The sequence below is a fragment of the Callithrix jacchus genome, chromosome 5 (assembly GCF_049354715.1).
Source record: "Callithrix jacchus isolate 240 chromosome 5, calJac240_pri, whole genome shotgun sequence".
NCBI lineage: Eukaryota > Metazoa > Chordata > Mammalia > Primates > Cebidae > Callithrix > Callithrix jacchus.
In genome coordinates this window covers 64,694,253-64,709,028 of record NC_133506.1, presented here as the reverse complement: position 1 = coordinate 64,709,028, position 14,776 = coordinate 64,694,253, and the positions used below count along the sequence as shown (strand labels likewise).

Genomic DNA, 14,776 nt, shown 5'->3' with positions numbered 1-14,776 from the left:
TGCATCCCAGTGTGGCCCTCATCTGGTCCTCATGTGTGGCCCTTTTTACACCTCCAACCCCTTGTCCCTGCTGATCTTTTCCAGGGATGCTCTTTCTTGCTGCTTTGCCTGGCAAGCTCCTACTGGCCCTGGACCTCCTTAAAGGTCCAGTCTCAAAATCATCTCCTCTGAGAAGCCTTCCTTGACCCCACCCAGATGGAGATGCCTGCATCACCCAGGCATCCTCCTGGGACTTTTGCTCATGCATCTATATATAGCACTCACATGGAGTTTTGTGATTCCTGGGCTGTTTATCGGGCTCCTGACTAATCTACAAACTCCTTTGTATATGAGGGCCTGTCTGAGTCATCTGGCCACCACAGAGGTTGGCACAGGACTGGAGTCACTTCACCCTGGTCTGTGCATGTTTTCCTCCTTCCTTTTTTCATTCCTCAAATATTTATTAGGCACCTATGATGTGCCTGGTTCTTGGCTGTGCATCGGGCACACAGCAGGGAATGAGGCGAGGGTGGTCTGGAGGGAGAACTGTGTTAAAAACTCAGTAACAAAGGCATCAGCAGCACGAGTGTTGTGCCTCAGTTTGAGGACCATGATGAGAAGGCCTCTTAGGGGCATTCATTTAGGAGGCAGTCTGAGGGATGAGAGGGAACCAGCCCCAGGAGGCTTGAGTGGAGGAATGTTCTGGGCAGTAGCAGCAAGGGTGAAGCCCCTGCAGCAGAACCATCCCTGGCACATTTGAGGGGCACACTAAGATTCTTGAACATCCCAAGGAGCACAGTGCACAAGGCGGAGTGTGGGGGAGCAGGAGTCAAGGCCGTTGGCTGGGGCTTGAACCCGGAAAACTCGCTGGACCAGGCTTGCAATTCTGGTAGAAAGGAAATGGCTGCTGGATGCCCATTTTACAGATGGGTAAGCGCAGGTCACCAGGGATGATATGGCCAGGATGGAGGAAGCCCACAGTATTCACAAACTCACATTTCGTGGGCACCTAGTGAGTGCCAGGCCCTAGGCCAGGTATTTCCACTCCTGAACTCATGAAATGCTTTCAGAGTCCTTACTGTCCCCATGGGATAGATAAACTGAGGGACAGAGCTTCTCAGTGACTTCTCCAAGGTCACCCAGCTAGTAAGTGGGGGAGCTGGTGTTGGAGTTTGTACGGGTCTGAGCCCCAGGCTCATGATTTCCACCCCATGACCTGGGAAGGGTAAACAGGAGATGCAGGAAGAGAAAGGTGATGACTCCAAGGCTTCCCTCTTATCTCACGTGGCCCTCCCCGCCGCTGTGTGCACGGGGCCTGCATCACCCCCACTTTACACCTGGGCAAGCAGAGGTCAGCCCTGGCCTCAAGCGTTCTGGCAGGTGGTGGAATCTGCTTCCCTCACGTGAGGTCCCTGACAGGGTACACACTCATGTCTGCCTGGAGGCCAGGGGCTGACCCATTGCCCTTTGCCTGGCACATTCTGCCCTCACTAGCCCTGGATTTACATCCAGAGTCACCTGATCCCAGCACCAGATTGGTCAGCGGTTCCTGAAATTCCCCCAGGTTCTGTGTGGGAGCAGAGGGAGGACTGGCCCATCCACCCATTATGCAGATGAGCAGACTGAGGTCTTAGCAGGAGTGGAGAGAACCAAGGCCCAGGAGAGAGCCGGGATGGGGCCTGGGGCTCGCGGGATAAAATGCACCGCATGCCACCTCACTCCTTCTGAGACACAGTTTCCCCCTGTGTAGAACAGGGGCAACAGTAACCAGCCACGAAAGCTCCTCGTGCTGCCTTGTCACCGGGCATCGCTGAGCTCACCACCGACTCCACGCCCTGGACTGGCGCCTGGTGCCCGGGCTCAAGTGAACGTTTGTTGGCGCGGGGCTCTCCGTGCGTGTTAGCGAGCAGCGCCGGGAGGTGGCTGTCACCGCCGCCCGCTCACAGAGGCTTAGACTGAGGCTCAGGTGTCACGACCTGCCCGAGGCCAGTCCCGCTGCAAAGTTGCCGACTCGTATCTGAAACCCGGTCTCAACCCAGCAGCTTGCTTTTAACCCCCGGCCTCCTCGCCAGGCCCAGCCGCACCACCTTTGGGGATCTCGGGGTTTTTCCAGACCAAGCACCCAGGAGAACGCGCCCTCGCAGCGCACCCGCCGGGGCTGCGGGTCTGGAGGTGCTGGGCGGGGTCTGGGGGTGCTGGGGGGGGTCTGGCGCCAGCAGGGAGTTGCGGGCTCAGTGGGTCCCGGGAGTGGGCGGGGCTTGCGTGTTGACGGGCAGCGCGAGGGGCGAGGCTTTAGATCAGGAGGGCGGAGTCTGGCCGGGCCTTGTTTTTTCGGGCGGCGGGCGGACTTGACAGAGAGCGAGAGGGACCAGGATCTTGGGCCCACGGGGTGGTTGGGCGTATGTTTGATAGGCAGGGACAGCCGGCGTCTGATAGGCGGGGTACAGGCCTTGGAAACGGGAGGGCCAATCGGCACGCAGGGGTGGGGCCTAAGTTAGCGCTGTTCGGCCGGGGTACACCGGGCGCTGCCCAGTCTGGCTCTGGCGCCGCCAGTTGCGGACGCGTCCCGCTGCAGTCGCTGCCGCGTGCCTCTGCTCCTCCGCCTGACCCGGGCTATCTGCCCGCAGCCATGAGCGTGCTCGGCCCCGGTGGAGCCCGCTGTCCTCTAGATTAGTCCCCGCCGCCGTCCCGGACCGGTCTGCAGCATGGAGTCGCCAGCCTCGAGCCAGCCCGCCAGCATGCCCCAGTCCAAAGGTAGGCGCTCCCCGCCGGAACCTTGTCCTGACCCCGGGCCCAGTCTGGGGTCGGGCTGCAAACTCTGACCGTTCTGTGGTCCCACCCTATCCTGTCCTTGACCTAGCAGCGGCGCCCTGTCCCGGAACCCCTTCCTGTTTGGGTTCCCAGGACCGGCCCCAGCCTGGGACCTCACCTGGATCCCCAGGTTAGGCCTTGGGACTGCACTCAGGCTCGAGATCACCCAGGCTGAACCCAGGCGAGGACTTTGTTCCCACCCATCCAAGTCAGGAGCCCCACTCTGACCTCATTTGGGCCTTATGGCTGCAGCCTAGACAGGAACTCTCCCAATCTTCTCCGTCAGCGGGACCCGGGTGAGATTCACACTGGCCCCCACCTGGATCCTTGGTCAGCACCCAGTCCCACGTCCAGTTTCGGGACCCAGGGCTGTATCTAGGCTGGGATATCGCTTGCGTCTCCATCTGGGCCCCAGAGTGCTCCTGTTGTTGCGGGCCTCACTGTAGCCCCTATGTGGGTGCTCTGGCTATACCCCAGCTCAGAACCGCCTGACCTCCTCTCCCCCAACTCTCCCTCTCCTTTAGGCCCTATGTTACCCCTTCCCTGGCTGACCTCCACCCCGTCCTGCAGTCCTGTGTCCCCAGGAACCTCCCTTGTCCTCTCACCCCTCCGTAAGGTGCAGCCCCCTCTGTACCGACTCCTCTCTGAGTTGCAAGCTTCTCCCTGCACTTGGGGCGCTCACCCCATCTGGTTCCCGTCCCAGCTGCCTGGGATCTGGGCCAGCCGCCAGGCCAGGGTGCTGGCTGTGCAAGGGATTTGCTCTTCTCCAAGTAGCTGGCTTTCCTGGAAATTTTTGTGAGGTGGCGGCAGCAGGATTTGTCATGCGGAGGGGGGAAGGACGAGACTTGGAGGGCAGAAGGGGAATTTTTTTTTTTCAGGAAGAGGAGAGGATGTTTTTGGTGCGTCGGAGTTTCAGCAGGCTGTGTTGTGAGAGATTTCCAAACCGGACATAGCTGTAATGAATGGGCTGCCTCACCCCAGCAAGCTCCCTGGTGTCTCTGGGTCTCAGTTTTCTTTTCTGTAAATTGGAAGTCATCACACCTGCTTCTGTGGACGCGGGAGTGGGGTGTGGGGTGGTGAATGCTAATGAGCTCTGAGGCGTTCTTTCACTCAAAGAGAGCCTGGCGAGGGCCAGTGCTCACCAGGGGACACCGGCTGCATGCATCCCGCTGTTGCTTTCATTCTTGCTGGAAAGGCCCCCGCTGCTGGGACTCCACTGCAGAGTGAGCAGGAGGCAGGTAGCAGCGGGCACCCCCTCATCAGGGGTCAACCACTCTCCTGCCCTGGAGGGTGCATGCCAGTGGAAGCCCTATGGGGGTCTGGGGAGGGCATGGGCTCTTCCTGGCCCCTGCTGCTGGCTGCTGTGGTGGCTGGAGCCGGGTGGGCAGAATAATTATGCCTTACATAAGTGGGAGGCTGGATCCCTGACAACTGCCCAACCACTGTGAGTAACTCAGGAGGCACTCGCCGGGGGAGGCATCTGAAGAGGGACTTCACTGCACAGACCTCGTGGAGCTTGGGAACCGGGAAATCAGACACTTCTCCACTCTGGAGAGCTCGGGGAGGGGTAAGAAGCACTGTTTGTTTTGGAGGCTTTTTTAGCTCTCCAGGCAGGGAATGCCTCAGCAAAATAAAAGCTCCAGTTGCAGAGTTGTGCAGGGAGAGGGGTCACAGAGGTGGTGGGAGCGCTGTGAGAAGGCCAGGATGAACTTCTAGATGTGAACCCAGGTCCCAGATGAGGTTGGGTGGGCTGAATGGAGGGTCAGGGACCTCCCTCAGGCCCAGGCACTCTATAGCCTCTTCGGGGTCTGGAGAAGTATGTGGTGGCAGAGCCACAGTGCCCCTCACCAAAATCCCTGTGAGCTCCTTCTTTTTTTCCATGTGCCATGCATTTCCTCATTCATTCCTCACAGCCCCATTTACAGATAAGGAAACTGAGGCCCAGAGGCATTAAGTGCCTTGCCTGAGGCCACACAGAGGTGACAGGTGTACTAGGGTTCCCCCAGGACTGTGTGTCTCCACAGAGGTCTTCCCAGTGACCCCCTGTGTGCCGCTCCCATGCTAGATGCCTGAGCTGAGTGGGTGGGACACCCTCACCCCTGGCCTTGCTCACAGCCTGTGCAGTGGGCCTATCCTCATGGCCATGTCAGACCTCCAGGACAGACTGAAGCAGAGGTGCTGCCTTTCCTGTGCACAGCGCTTCACGCTGGGCCTGAGGCATATTCACTGCAATCTGACCCATTTGACAGATGCAGAACTGAGCTTGGAGGGAGGATGGCCGGCCTGCCCCAATAGGTGGAGATCCTCGCCCCATGCCCGCCCCATCCTGGGCACTGGGCCTCCCAGCACAGAGCCTTCTCCACCTTCTCAAAGGAATTTGAACACGGCAGGGAGTGGCTGGCGCTTGACCTTACTGGAGCTTTACCTTTGAGCTTCCTGCCATGCAGCAGGTACCCGGCCCCGTCCTCCGTCCTCCGTGCCATCGGCCTGGGGAGTTTTCTGTGTGTGTGCAGCCCTCAGGCCCGGAGCTCTGCTGGTCTTCCCCTGGCCTCCTTGCCCACATGGTCATCTTTGGGCCAGTGGGCAGGGGCATGTGTGCAAGCCACCTTTGTCCTTGCAGGGTACCACACATGTCCTGTCGTCGTTCAGAGCATGGGTTCTGCCCTTCTGCCCTAAGAGTGCCACCTGTGGAGGCACTTCATGGTTAATTTTCACATGGCTTGGACCGTGGCTCCGGACTCCTGACTGCCCCATGGGAACACCGAGGCTTCACGGAGCACAGCCATGTCCTAGCCCTGCCTGGTGTGGCCACCCTCCCCCACCTTCGGCTGTCAGAAAGACTGGAGGTGGCACCTCGGGGACTTCCCCCACCCCTCTTGTGACGCACAGGAAACTCTCTGTCAGCCAACCCATGGCCCAGGGCCCAAAGGGAGCAAAGTTCTCAGTTGGCCTGTGTGAGGAGAAGGCCGGGACCACGGAGGCTTCCGGCCATGAGTCAGCGGGCACTGGGTGCTGACTCACCCGCTGGGCATGCCAGCCGGCTGCCTACAGCTTAAAGGGGCGATGCCACCAGCCTGGTGGGTGGGGAGGGGGTTACGTGTCCTGCAGGTGGCACCTAGCCCTGAGCTGGGGCACTGGAGGTGGCCCCTTCCGGGACCTCGGGCTGGGCTGGGACCCCCTGGGCAGGCCCTCTGTGCCCCACCCAGGAACTTCCTCTATTAGGCAAGGGGCTCTGCTTCCTCTTGCTCACGGAGCAGGAGCAGGTGGCAGTGGCTGTTTACTGCCTTTGGCCCAGGGGACTCCTCAGGTTCAGCTGTGCAGCTGGGACTCGGGGGGGTGAGCAGCAGAGGTGGTGCAGGGTAGGCTGGGGTGGGACCCGGCCTGAGTTCCTGGAAGGTGGTTATGTGGAGGGGCTGTGAGACCTCAGTCTCCAGAGCCTAACTGCCTGAGCGCATGCCCCAGCTCCATCCCTTTTGCGATGTGACATTGGACAAGTTGCAGCTGGTCCACTCGCTGCACTCTGTAAATGATTTCTGTCCCTGGGCAAGGCCCAGCCCTCAGAGGAGAAGCCTCCATTTCCTCATCTGCAGACTGGGAATGGGGACCCTGTCTGTCTGAATGCAGATGGTTCCATTCCACACTTGCTGAGTTTCAGGCGCGAGTCATGGCAAGACTGCCCTCTGTCCACAAAGAACCCAGCTGAGGCACGCCTCTGCCAGGCAGGAAGTCAGGGGAACCTGGGCTCTGGTCGGATGGCCCTGGGTTCGAATCCTGGCTCTGCTGCTTCCTCACCTGGGTAAATCTTGTGCCCTTTCTAATCCTCAGTCTTCTCTTCTGTAAGGTGAGAGTAAACACCTCTCCCGTGCAGGCTAGTGGTTGAGATTGCAGATAGCATTTGTCAAGTGAATGGCACCTGTTCTTGTTTTATTGTTGTTATTTTTGTGGCTGTAGTTCATTGGTGGTGGATAAGCAGTAGCAGGGCTTCATGACGGTGGGCTCGTGGGTGCAGCGCGAGGCCTCTGGGCAGTAGGGTCCTTTCATCTAGGCCAGAATTTATCAGGCTTTAGGGCCTCTTAAACTTCTGGTCCCCAGTCTGGGGCTGGGGGCTGCCCCTGGCCTCCTAGGCCTTCCTGGGGAGGGCACGTGGGGAGCAGAGAGCTGGAGCCTGCTCCTGCAGGCCTGCCCCGTCCCCAGCTTTGACATGAGGCATTAACAGGATGACAGGGTGAAGGCGGGGTGGGACCGGGAATCAGGACGCAGCCCCCTGGGCCAGCCTGGGAAGCAGAAGCAGGGCCTGGGGTCATGGTTCCAGGGGCTCTGTCCTGTGTCAGGGGTGTTGGTGGGTGGTGGGCCAAGCTGAGCGGAGGAACTAGGCACAGGGTCATGGTGCCAGTGTCTCAGGAGGGGTCCCAGAGGAGGGCTGCTGGGCAGCAGCATGGAGGATGCCGTGTTGTGGCAGTACCCCATGACTGATGCCCACATGCCATCCATGCCTGCCCTTGGCTGTGCCTCCTGGCACTGCCTACCCCCGTCAGGCCTGTCTGCCCAGTGACTTCTGCAGGTGCCTCCCTGAAGCAGGGGCCCTGGAAACCTCAAACAGCTTCATGACAAGGGCCTGAAGCCCAGAGAGGGCCAGGGGAGGCAGCAGCAGCTTGCTGGGCCCTTTGCAGCTTCCAGATACCAAGCCTGGCTGCAGCAGCTCCAGAGAGGGCCCCAGGCTTTCTTCCCCTGATCCCAGTCCTGGGCACATGTTGCTGTTACCTCCCTGCTCTGCATTCCAGGGCCACCCTCCCTGCTTTCTCTGGGGAGGCCATATCCCCTCTCCCAGCTGGGCCCCTGCCCAGGGTAGCCAGCATCACGTCCTGCCATGGGGTCCACAGCCAGGATCGTGCCTGGCTCTGCTGACACCTCCTGGCCGATGCCATCCCAGCAGGCAGGACTTCCATCCCTCTCCTTTAAAAAAAGTAACTGTATCCACAGACACTAAAAGGATATACAGAATATACATCCTTTAGAAAATGACAGCGTAGTGAGCTCTGTGTCCCCTATGTCCAGCTAAAGAGATTGAGCGTGACTGCGGCCTGGACTCCCTGGGCTGCATCTCCTGCCTTCTCTTGACAGCCGCCCTAACTGTGGCTCATCATTCCTTGCTTCTCCTGGTTAGTTTTAAAGATTGAGCTTTAGTGCATTCGTGGCACGTTTGGCTCCCTCAGTATCCCGAGTCCCGTGTCCACTGTGTGGGCCACGGTGCCGCCTGGCATTTGGTCGGAGGGAGGCTGCTGTTGGCCAGCCGAGTGCAGGCCTGTCTCTCTGCTCATGAGCCTCTCAGTTTCCTCGTCTGTGTGATGGAGACGGTCCTGGGATCTACACTCTGGGTGGCTTCGAGGATTCAGTTTGCCGACATGGGGCATGCTCAGCGTGGGGCTTGTTGAATAGGTGTGTGTGTTCGAGGCTGCCACTGCTGTGCCCCCCCAAGCTATGTGGCTGTACCAAGTCCTCTGACTGTTCTCGCCTGTATCACCGCGCTGATGTCCCCAAGGCCTTTCGAGGCCCGTCCTAAGGTTTGCATGTGCCAGTGTGTGCGGTGACGTAGTGACAGGCCAGGGGGCTGCCTCGCTGGGGCAGGGCTGCGAGGGGCTGTGGATGCCGGCGGAGCATTCAGACCTAATCAGGAGGTGTGTGGGGCTGAGGGCACTGATGCCCAGGAAGGTTGCTTTGGCGGTGTCCTTTGGCCGCTGAGGCACACATGGGAGGCCTGCCCAGGAAGACTCTGGGTACAGGGGGTAGAGACGGCCTCTACCCCTCGCCATTCTGCTCTCACCTGGCTTGGCCTTCTGGTCAACCCCACAGCCTCCTGCCATTGGCATGGCACACTGCATCCCCGATGGCTGGGGCAGACCCCTTTTTTGGTATCTCTCGTCATCAACCCCATGCTTTGTAAGGTTTTGTTTAGTAGGAATCTCAAAGGGACAAAAAGGCAGTCTCTTGCTTCTCCTTGAAATACTTTGTGCAGAGACCAACTTTTTTTCCTTTTTTAAATTTTTTTGTTTTTTATTTTGAGACAGGGTCTCGCTCTGTCACCCAGAGGCACAGTCATGGCTCACTGCAGCCTCGACCTTCCAGGCTCAGACGATCCTCCCACCTCAGCCTCCCAGGCAACTGGGACTATAGACATGCAGCACCACACCCACTAAATTTTTGTTTTTGTTTTTGTAGAGATAGGATTTCGTCATGTTGCCCAGGCTAGTATTGAACTCCTGAGCTCAATACAATAAATCCCAGTCTTTGGGAGGCCGAAGCAGGAGGATCATTTGAGGGCGGGAGTTCACAACCATCCTGGGCAACATAGGGAGACCTCATCTCTACAAAAAACGTGAAATATTTAGCTGGGTGTGATGGCACATGTCTGTAGTCCCAGCTACTCAGGAGGCAGAGGTGGCAGGATTGTTTGTGCCTGGGAGGTTGAGGCTGCAGTGAGCTGTAATGGCACCATTGTACTCCAGCCTGGGTGACAGAGTGAGACCCTGTCTCTTTAAAAAAAATAGAAATAGTGAGAACAATGAAGCACAGATGACGTTTGTTCAGAAGCTTCGTTTTCTGTTCTGCAGCAGCACAGGCCTGTTGACAGTGCAGGTGGCCAGGGGTGGCCTTGTTGACCTCCAGTCAGCCCCACATGGGGACCTTTGGAGCACAGCCCACAAACCTAGTGCAAGGAATGCCCCATTCTTCTGATGCTCTGGGAGGGCTGAGCATCACTTGTGGGTCCCCTCCCCTGTCATGCTGTCTTGAAGCCTGAGCATGGCCCCTCCCGCCCACAGTGTGGGGGCCTGGGGCCAGGGTCCCACCGATCCGACCTGTTTTTTGCCGGGGGTTTTGTGCGCATGGACTTGTTCAGTCCTCATGGCTGCCCAGCAACCTGGGTGTGTTGTGATCACCCCCATCTTAGGAGTGAGTAAACCGAGGCCTGGCGGGACAGTGACCTGCTCAAGGTCATAAAGGACTGTCCTGGGAGCATGGCATTGTCTTTACAACTCCTGACCCTTGCTTAGCTTCTCCCAGAGGTCATGGCCCCTTCACCCGTTCGAAGAACATCAAGGGAGGAAACCCAGGCTTGCCCGGAGAGGGAGTGCGGCTCGCCCCCAGGCTGCACGGGGCTGACGCTGTGATGGTTGCTCTGCTGACTGTGGGGAAGGCAGGAGCGGGGCCCAGGCTCGGGGCCCAGGTTTGGGGGGTGGCTCTGCTGCTGTCCTGGTGCTTCACCTCGGGTGGGTCCTGGGGCCCCTGGTATCAGTGTCTGCACTGGACAGTCTCTGAGGCACTGTCCAGTCTGAGCAGCCTGCTGCAGAGGCCCTCCTGAGCTCAGTGAGTATGGCTGCCCCTCCAGACAGAGCAGAGCGCTGGGGCTGGCTTCAAACCGGCCTCTTTTCTTTCTTCTTTTCTTTAAATTGTCTGCATTTGAGTAGCCTTAATCGCACAGGGCAGGAATCTCAAAGGGACAAAAAGGCAGTCTCTTGCTTCTCTTTGGAATACTCTGTGCAGAAACCAGCATTTTCTTTCCTTTTTTTTTTAAAAATTTTTAAATTTTGAGACAGGGTCTCGTTCTGTCACCCAGTGGCATGGCTCACTTCAGCCTCGACCTTCCAGGCTCACGATCCTCCCACCTCAGCCTCCCAGGTAACTAGGACTACAGGCACACACCACCACACCCACTAAATTTTTGTTTTGTTTTGGTTTTTGTAGAGACGGAATTTCGTCATGTTGCCCAGCACTTTGGGAGGCCGAGGTGGGTGGATCACTTGAGATCAGGAGTGGTGGTGATCTTAGAGTGGGATTACAGGCATGCGCCACCACACCCAGCTACTTTTGTATTTTTAGTAGAGATGGGGTTTCACCATGTTGGCCAGGCTGATCTCGAACTCCTGACCTCAAGTGATCTACCTGCCTTGGCTTCCCAGAGTGCTAGGATTGTAGGTGTCAACCACTGTGCCTGGTCTGACCAGCATATTCTTTCTCACACTGCTGTCCTCCCTCTGCTCTTGGCTCTTCCTGTCCCTGAGAGGCTGCTCCTGGCATCCTGCTGAGGACCTGCAGAATGCTCACCAATTGCATGTGCCAGCCTTTTGATTCTATAAATCCTGGGCCTCAGTTTCCCCATCTGTAGAATGGAGATCACATTAGTACCTGCCTCAAGGGGTTGCTGAGAGGATCAAATGAGATGTAATGAAAGGAATTTGCAGAGGCCAGGCACATAGTAGGTGCTCACTAAATGTTAGGGTGAGCTGCTCAGTGTGGAATTTCTAGATATAGAAGAATGGGCATTTTGATGGCCATGGGGCATGGAGGGCCCAGACCGGTGAGGTCTGGCCATGGGAGGCCAGGCCACACTCTGATGCCCACAGCTACATGCTGTGGGCCCCCCCCCATCTTTCACACGCCTTGTGCCCAGGTGACCCTGCCTGGGGTCCTTCCGTGTTGCCTCCTTCCCTCCTCAGTGAGGCCTGCACCTCTGGCCCTTCTCTAGATCCTTCCCTCCAAAGCACAGGTGGTTCCATGTTGCAGGTGGGCCATAGTTGTCTCTGCTGGGCTATGGGCGTTGGGTAGGAGGACCCTCGGGCAGCCGTGGGTGCCCCTGTGCGGCTGAGCGTCTGGCCTCCTCCTGGATGTTAGGGGTGCTCCCGAGCCGTGCTGACCTGGAGCATCACTGGGGAGGGGGCGCTGCCAGGTAGGTAGACCAGGGGTCCTCAGTGCTCTGCAGGTGAGGAAGGCCCTGTGGGGAGGAGAGGTGGGGAGGGTGTGAGGCTCTGGCCAGCTGGCCTCGCACAGCTGCACAGAGGCAGGGCAGGGATGTGGCGGGCAGAGCCTTGGTCGTTCCTCCTCACCCCAGCCTGCTGCATGCCTGTGAGGTGAGGATAGAGAAGGTGGGGCCTGCAGTAGCCAAATTCGAGGCTGGATGGGGCAGTCTAGGCCTGGTATGGAGCAGGCGGTTGGGTAGATGGAAGAAACTTCCCCGTGTCCTGCGTCTTCTCCTGAGCCTGGGACAGGGGCCCCAGGACCTCAGGACGAGGGTCCCTGCCTGGAGGTGCATGGCCACCCCCTGCTGCCCACAGGCGCTTGGCAGTGGTGCCTGCAGCGCCTCAGGACCTCTGATGGCACCTGTCCTGGGGAGAGGGGCCTGTGGCTGGCAGGTCGCAGCCAAACACATGCACTGCCGAGGTACATCTGCCCATGCACAAGGCTGTGCACACTTCTCAGGGCCTCAGTTTCCCCCATGCCATGGAGCAGTTGGCCTTGTTGCTGTCCCTCTGAGGCACCCTGCGGAATACAGGTGGCCTGGGGCAGGGTGGCGCCCCCTGCTGCTCACATCTCCCAGGGCCCAGAACTCCCACAGTGGAACAGGGACCTCCTGGAACATCCAGAAGTCAGGCGAGGGCAGTGAACTAGGAGCAGGGATTACTTTTGTCACTGGAAACCTGGTGATGCTCCTGCACATGGCATGGTGTGGGGGCTGCCTTTGTGAGTGGAGGCGGGGCAGGGGCTGCGAGGAGGGGTCATCCCCCTTCCCCTGTGGGTGACTCCAAGAGGGCTGCACAGCTCAGTCTGTTTCTAGTCTCCCCAGGCCCTGGGTGGAGGGGGCAGCCAGAGTGGGGGGCCCTGCACTCAGGCTGTTGGAGCCAGACAGACCGGCCTTTATGGCCACCCCACCAGACACCCACCGTGTGGCCTCTGTAAGTCACCTCTTCTTCTACATGCTTGGTGCAGCAGACAGGTGGACCTCCCTACTCCCTCATGGAGTCACTGAGAGGGTGGACAGGGGTAGTCTGGGGCTGAGGGTGGTGTTATCTCGAGCTGTGCATGTCCAGATGGCCTCACCTAATCTGCATGTACCAGGCACTGTTATGGCAAGGTGCTGATAACCCCAGAAGGGTGGGCGGTAGTCTCTACTTCACATATGTTCAGAGAAGTGAAGCCACTTACCTGAGGGCACACAGCTAGGAAGGGGCAGAGTTGCAGTTGAGCCCAAGCTGAGACTCCAAAGTGAGTGCTCACAGGTGAGCTGCTGACTGGCTCTCTGAGATGGTAACTGCAGAACGGCCACCTATGGGATTCCACAGCAGAGAAGCCAGCAGGCCACAGGGAGAGCCAGTCACTGGAGCCTGTGAGGTCAGGCAGCCTTTCTGAATGGGTGAAAGGCAGGAGCAGGCATCAGTTAGGACAGAGTCACAGGGAAGAGCATTTCAGGCAGAGGGAAGGGCATGCACGAAGGCCCTGCGGTGGGAAAGAAGGTATCTCATTCAGGGAATGGCTTATTCAAGGGTCGGGGGCTCTAGTGGCGGGTAAGTGGGAGAAGATAGGGCAGAGCTACCACAGCCAGCGGGAGTTTTGTCTTAGTCTGGGGTGCCACTTACCTGTGGGTAGCCTCAGGTCAGTGGCTGAATTCTGGTCAGTTTCAATTTCCTGCCTGGGAGGTGCTATGAGGCTGGAATACTCGGAGGACACCCCAGGACACCCCGTGCTGGGAGCTGGGACAGGCGGGCTTGTCGTGGGTTGCCAGTGGCCGCCGAGAGCCTCTGTTTGTTGTGGCGACGGTTGGTACAACGGCTGCACCTGGGCAGCCCTGGGCTGCCTGGCCATCTGGGCCCAGCTCTGACGTCTGCGGCAGCCTGAGGCTTGTTTCTGGGCTGTCTCCATGACGGCCTCACCCACTCCCTCTGACAGCTGGGTGGCTTCCCCACGGAGCCTGCGGCCCTCCTGATGCAGGCCCGGTGTCCCCAACAGGCAGGTGGATGCAGAGGCCAGGCCTTGCGCTCCCCAGGCCTGGGACAAGGGTGGTCCCCACCCATCCTGCCCATATGTGGAAGTGCCCTTGACAGGTGAGGAAACTGAGGCCTGGTGAAGGGGGCACATGAGACGACATCCCCAAGTCCCAGGGTGTGTGGTGGGTGGCAGGCTGGGGGCAGAGGGATCAAGAGCAGAGAGAGCAGGGTGGGTGTGGCGCAGACCCCACAGAAAAAGGATGGGACTGCAAGGGGCTGGGGCAAGGTCAACGCCCAGGGGCTCTGTGCAGAGCTTTAGTTAAAACAAAAAAAAGTCTCTCTTTCTTTCTCTCCCTCTCTCTCTCTCTATATATATATACAAATACACACACATGTATATACACACACATATATGTATATTCGTACAGATGGGGTTTCACCACGTTGGCCAGGCTGGTCTTGATCTCCTGACCTTGTGATCCACCCGCCTTGGCCTCCCGAAGGTCTGGGATTACAGTCATGAGCCACCATGCCTGGGACAGGGCTTTAATTTTTAACTAACATTTTATATTCTGGTTACAAAAAGCCTCATCAGGAATAAAAGCTACCTATAATTCTCATTACTTAGGACAGGTTTTTTTTTCACCTCTGCGGAAAGGCTGGTCATATCCATGGTGACCATTTGTGGGCCACACAGGTCCCCTTCTGTGTGGTGAACCCTGAGCTGAGCACCTTGCAGACACAATCTCACTTTGTCCTGCAAAGCTGTGTGGGGCAGGTGGGTGGCATTTTTGTACCTGAGGAACTCGAGGTGCAGAGGAGGGCACCATGCCATAGCTGTCCCAGAGCCCAGGAAGTTCAGACAGCCACTGACCCAAAGGCAGGACAGAGCAGCCTCAGGAGCTGCTGGCCCTGCATACCATGGTTTTTCCTGTTAGAATGTGCTGAGCCTCTGGGTCTCCAGACTCGGTTGCCATTTCTTGTTGAGCACAAGACCTGGGCCCGTCCTTCTGCCTCAGGGAGGGCTCCCCGTGTCAGGGGTGCTGTGAACTGCAGCCTGGCCTGTTGGGGTTTCCAAGTCAACAAATCCAGGAGTGACTGCAGGCCAGAGCCCTGACTTGCTGTGCAGCCTGGGGCAAGTGGCTTCACCTCTCTGAGCCTCTTCCCCAAGTAAAATGAGGTTGGGATCCCCTCCCTGCAGGGTCGTGGGAGCATCTCGAGTCACAGGTGAG

The 14,776-nt window shown here is 58.3% G+C and overlaps 2 protein-coding genes across 6 annotated transcripts in view; one reads left to right on the top strand and one right to left on the bottom strand.

The window, feature by feature from the left end:
* Window positions 1–2,510: 2,510 nt before the first annotated feature.
* MAP2K3 (mitogen-activated protein kinase kinase 3) overlaps window positions 2,511–14,776 on the top strand; it is a 30,038-nt gene continuing 17,772 nt past the window's right edge. For 2 of the 5 annotated variants that reach the window (XM_035299300.3, XM_035299298.3), the window contains exon 1: window positions 2,511–2,733. In XM_035299300.3, coding sequence (XP_035155191.1) covers window positions 2,685–2,733 — 49 coding nt within the window. In that variant the 5' untranslated portion in view covers window positions 2,511–2,684. Of the gene's footprint in view, window positions 4,358–5,039; window positions 5,241–14,776 lie in introns of all 5 variants that reach the window. The other 3 variants (XM_078372352.1, XM_054255549.2, XM_078372351.1) reach the window with 3 other exon arrangements.
* LOC118153660 (uncharacterized) lies at window positions 8,812–13,819 on the bottom strand. Its single transcript, XM_035299301.3, has 3 exons — window positions 13,197–13,819; window positions 12,766–12,965; window positions 8,812–11,557 (listed from the first exon to the last, which is right to left on the bottom strand). Exons 1-3 carry the CDS (start codon window positions 13,693–13,695, stop codon window positions 11,489–11,491), a joined length of 768 nt encoding a protein of 255 aa, XP_035155192.1. The 5' UTR covers window positions 13,696–13,819; the 3' UTR covers window positions 8,812–11,488.

Bases quoted from the DNA above. Each gene is read 5' to 3' on its own strand.
- LOC118153660 (XM_035299301.3), bottom strand. From the start codon at position 13,695: ATGTGCCCCCTTCACCAGGCCTCAGTTTCCTCACCTGTCAAGGGCACT. The intron at 12,966-13,196 runs GTAAGTGGCACC...TCACCCATTCAG, and splicing joins TGACCTGAGGCTACCCACAG to AAAGGCTGCCTGACCTCACA. The intron at 11,558-12,765 runs GTAAGTGGCTTC...TCCTCCCCACAG, and splicing joins TCCTAGCTGTGTGCCCTCAG to GGCCTTCCTCACCTGCAGAG.